Source organism: Hyposmocoma kahamanoa, unplaced genomic scaffold (genome assembly GCF_003589595.1).
Source record: "Hyposmocoma kahamanoa isolate Upper Pololo Valley unplaced genomic scaffold, ASM358959v1 97075, whole genome shotgun sequence".
In the NCBI taxonomy this organism is placed as follows: domain Eukaryota; kingdom Metazoa; phylum Arthropoda; class Insecta; order Lepidoptera; family Cosmopterigidae; genus Hyposmocoma; species Hyposmocoma kahamanoa.
Window position 1 is genome coordinate 15,584 of NW_020655301.1, and position 4,301 is coordinate 19,884.

The 4,301-nt window shown below is 37.7% G+C and overlaps 1 protein-coding gene across 1 annotated transcript in view; it reads left to right on the plus strand.

Annotated features, from left to right (window-relative positions):
* The first annotated feature begins 3,656 nt into the window (after positions 1–3,656).
* LOC113238637 overlaps positions 3,657–4,301 on the plus strand; it is a 59,727-nt gene continuing 59,082 nt past the window's right edge. Inside the window, exon 1 of the mRNA XM_026475471.1 lies at positions 3,657–3,719. Coding sequence (XP_026331256.1) covers positions 3,657–3,719 — 63 coding nt within the window. The remainder of the gene's footprint in view (positions 3,720–4,301) is intronic.

Sequence of the window (4,301 nt, forward strand, 5' to 3'; positions counted from 1 at the left end):
TTCAGGAACGCACGACACCTCAACATCAATCTGCAACAGCTCCTTATCACGTTCGCTTAATTCCGCTTTGAGCTGTTCAACGGTGGCAAGTAGTGAGGCGTCAGCACCTGCCGGTTTGTTCTCAGCACGTTGCTCTAGGGCTAAAGTGCGTTCGTCGAGTTTGCTCACTCGATTTTCACAGGCGTCCATCCTCGCTGTGAGTCTGCTCATGGTTTCGTTTAGAGTGGCCATGAGATGTCTAGTTGCCGTCAACTCCTCCCTAAACAGACGCATCTCTCTTACAAGTGCACTTGTAGCATGCGACGCATCCGCAGTCGCATCGTGGCCCGAAATGTTCATGGTCGCATCAAGCAAAGAAACATCCATTTGTGCAGGTGGACTGCGAACAATTTTGTCTTTTCGACGAATTGTAATTCCATCTGCTGTATTTCTCACCGGTGTGTTAGTATTGCCGGTTTTCGGTTGTTTGCTGTAGCAGCCACAGACGTGCTAGAATGTCTAACCCTCTTCCGACATTCAGGCACGTCTTAGTGCTAGCAAAAGTAACAACCATGACTTGTGAATCAGCATAAGACACACGTACCAAATTAGTATAGTAAGTGTAGTAAGTAGCTCAAGCAAAATATACACATTAATATACAGTCATTTACCAACCCACGACTCGTCTATCATTCTCTAACTAAACTACCATGGCGAAGTGGTGACCACCAACACCTTTCACCTGCGCCATGGTAAATTTGCCAATACAAATCGTACACTTCCAGATAGCTCTATGCTCAGCGGTTAAGGTATTGAAGAAACGTTGTTCCGACACACCGGCACACCATATGTCAAAGTTCTCATGACAGACACTACAGCACAAAAAAGTATATCCTTAATTGGTTGCCTGCACCCATAACAACTGCCGACATTAGACATCGTTCGGTTAGTTTAAAAAAAATTGATTCAAAAAATAATAATAATTAATCAATAATTCTGTTCAATGAGGTTCGAACCCAAATACGGGTAATTAAAAACCAGAAAAAAAAGAAAAAATAGATTTTCAGTCTAAAGCCCGGGAATCGAACCGAAACTCACACTCGGATTGACTTTGCAATCAAGCGCCGAGACCATTAAGCCAGAGCGCCACAGTGCAACGACGCGAAATTGTTGCTCTTATGCGTACGGACAGTAACGTCACACGACAGACGTCACACGAGGTTAATGATCTATCGTCCGGTCAATGACACGAGTTCAAAGTCTAACCGCGGTTAACCGTTCAAAGCACAGATAAAACGTAAGTTTTTGGCAAATCCACAGAATATTTGATAATTTCAAATGCACCATTCGAAAGTTCGCAGTTCTAGTTAACTGTTAAAGTACATTTACGGCAGAATAACTTAATATTTACATTGTTATTTCACAATAATGCACGAGCGTAACATAAACACGTCAGTTAGCGATGCCTCGTCCCGCGCACCTCTCGGAGGATGTTCATTATAAATATGGCACTTATTTCTAAATATGGCTGGCACGGTTTTTTTAATAATGGCATCGTTGGGTATCGTTTTCGAGGTATTTGGGGATGCGTATTACGAATTTGGCATTTGTTTGTAAATCCAAGATGGCGGACACGGTTTTTTAAAAAGAAATGCAATATGGGTATCCTTTTCTTGATATTTGGGGATGCTCATTACGCATATGGTACTCATTTCTAAATCCAAGATGGCAGGTACGATTATTTGAATAACGGCAAGTTGGGTATCGTTTTTTGTTGGGTATCATTGAATGTTTTAAGTTAGATAGCGCTATTTCTATTATATCATTAGATGCGAAATTATTATAGCTATGGAAAGGTATAAAAAAAAACTAAAGGGCGTATCTCAGAGATAGCGCATTTAGGATTAGCAGGGTAGAACAGTGGTTGTAATAAAAGTGTTGGTACCGATTGGTGCTACTGTATTGCTTGTTTGATTATTTATCTCACCTATCCTCATTTCATCCATCACCCTGCTTGGTATACCTACTACCGTCGCGCAAACAGTGCTTATGATCAAAGAACTTTCACACATTTTTCCCATACAAAGCTGATGAAAAATCGGTCTATTTAAGGTATTTAAATTAATTTTGTAAGTAAAATATCACTCAAACACAAAAAAAACTGTTCAATATACGTTGTATTAAAAACTATTTTCAGGTCGTTATATTGTGAATTTGGGTAGGATTCGTCAATTTTCTTCTTCGCGACCTGCAGTTGTTTTATTCCATTTTCGCAAATTTTTCGCGAATTCTCTTCTCTACCCGCTACTGTGTTTAATTTAAAAAATAGAAAAAATATATTTTCATAATGATTCTAGTGTTATTCGATAGGTATTTAAATGCTTATCACCTTTAAATATACTTTGTTTCTTAATAAAATGAATATATAAAGTGGTTAAGAGTTAAAGAGTAAAATACTATGAAAGTTTCTCAGAATTAGGGCCGCCGTCCACTTTAGCTATGTTCCTGATTTTGCGTAAGTAGGTACAACTAAATATTCAATCGAAAACGTCGCCATCTGTCAAATTCTGAATTTGTACAATTCGTGATACATTAGTAGTTAGTAGAAAATTGTGTTTGGCCTGTTACCATTAAGCATGTTAATATTGTGTTGCTTTAAAATCTACTTAACCGCTCACGCAATGCGTTCCTCCTACCGCAAAATGGCGGCTATCTGGTTTCGCAAATTAGAAAAGCATTTAGTTTAAATACAAGTTTTTATAAATAAAAATTATTATTCTGCATTGCTAAATAAATACCCTCCGTACTACCAACAAAAACATCTCAAATAAAATGCAGTAATACACCGCAAATCTTTCACTTAAAAAGCACTAATGAAATTTTTGGTGTACTTGGATAAATATGATAATTTCCGTTTGAGTGGTTCTAACGTTTACCATGAAATTACTCCTTAAAGTATAGTTATATTATATATAAACATTTATATTCAGGGTAAACTTAAAAAACGCTACTTACGGTATGTTTTCAATAAATAAACACCGAAATCACCAGCCCAAACAATAACACACACGATTGTCGTGACGTATTTTTGAAGTTGTTTATTTTTTTAAATGACAGACCCAGGCATTAAAAACTTAATGGTTTGCTAGAGTAGTTACCGAAATAACAATTAATATTAGTTCCTTTACCTGTTATAACTTCGATATCCGATAAATCGTTATAAAATCATCACCGGCACCTCTGGGTGTGGTATGCGTCTACGGCTGCATGTATCGCGTGAGCGGCTATTATGATTACGTATTGTAGTTACGTTCTTCTTAACAAGAAATATAATAATTATAATATACACATTCTGTTACACATACACAAACAGACACCTACACACCAAACACACAACACACACATACTTTAATTTATCCCCAGAGGGCGTCCCTTAAGGTACAGATACGATCGATGTCAATCGTCAGTGTCGATGGACATTGTCGATCGACAATGTCGATTGGGAGCCTACAGATATAATCGACAACGAGAGTTATAGACGTTTCCGAGTTGTTTGGGAGTGCTTATTGAGAATGTGGCATTAATTTCTAAATCCAAGATGGTTGCCAAGAATTTTCAAAAATTTATTTTTGGCAATCCTTCTGGAAATGGCATTTACTCGTATATCTGAATACATGATGGCTGACACGACTTTTAGCATTTCTAAATACCAGATGGCGGGCACGATTTCTGAAATAATGGTAAGTTGGGTATCGTTTTCGAGGCATTTGGGAGTGGTCATTACAAATATAGCACTTGTTTGTAAATCCAAGATGGCGGACACGATTTTTCAAAAAATGCAATATTTGTATCGTTTTCGAGGCATTAGGGGATGCTCATTACGAATATAGCACTTGTTTGTAAGTCCAAGATGGCAGACACGATTTTTCAAAAAATGCAATATGGGGTAACCTCTTCGAGTTATTTGGGGGTGCTCATAACGAATACAGCACTTATTAGTAAATCCAAAATGGCGGACACGATTTTTCAAAAAAAATGCAATATGGGTATCGTTTTCGAGGTATTTGGGGGTGCTCGTTACGAATATAGCACTTATTGGTAAATGCATGATGGCGGACACGATTTTTCAAAAAATGCAATATGGGTATCATTTTCGAGGTATTTGGGGATGCTCGTTACGAATATAGCACTTATTTCTAAATCCAAGATGGCGGGCACGATTTTTCGAATAATGGCAAGTTGGGTATCGTTTTCCAGGTATTTGGGGGTGCTCATTACTGTAGTAATTAAGTAGATGGATGATTATTTCATGGTGATTAATT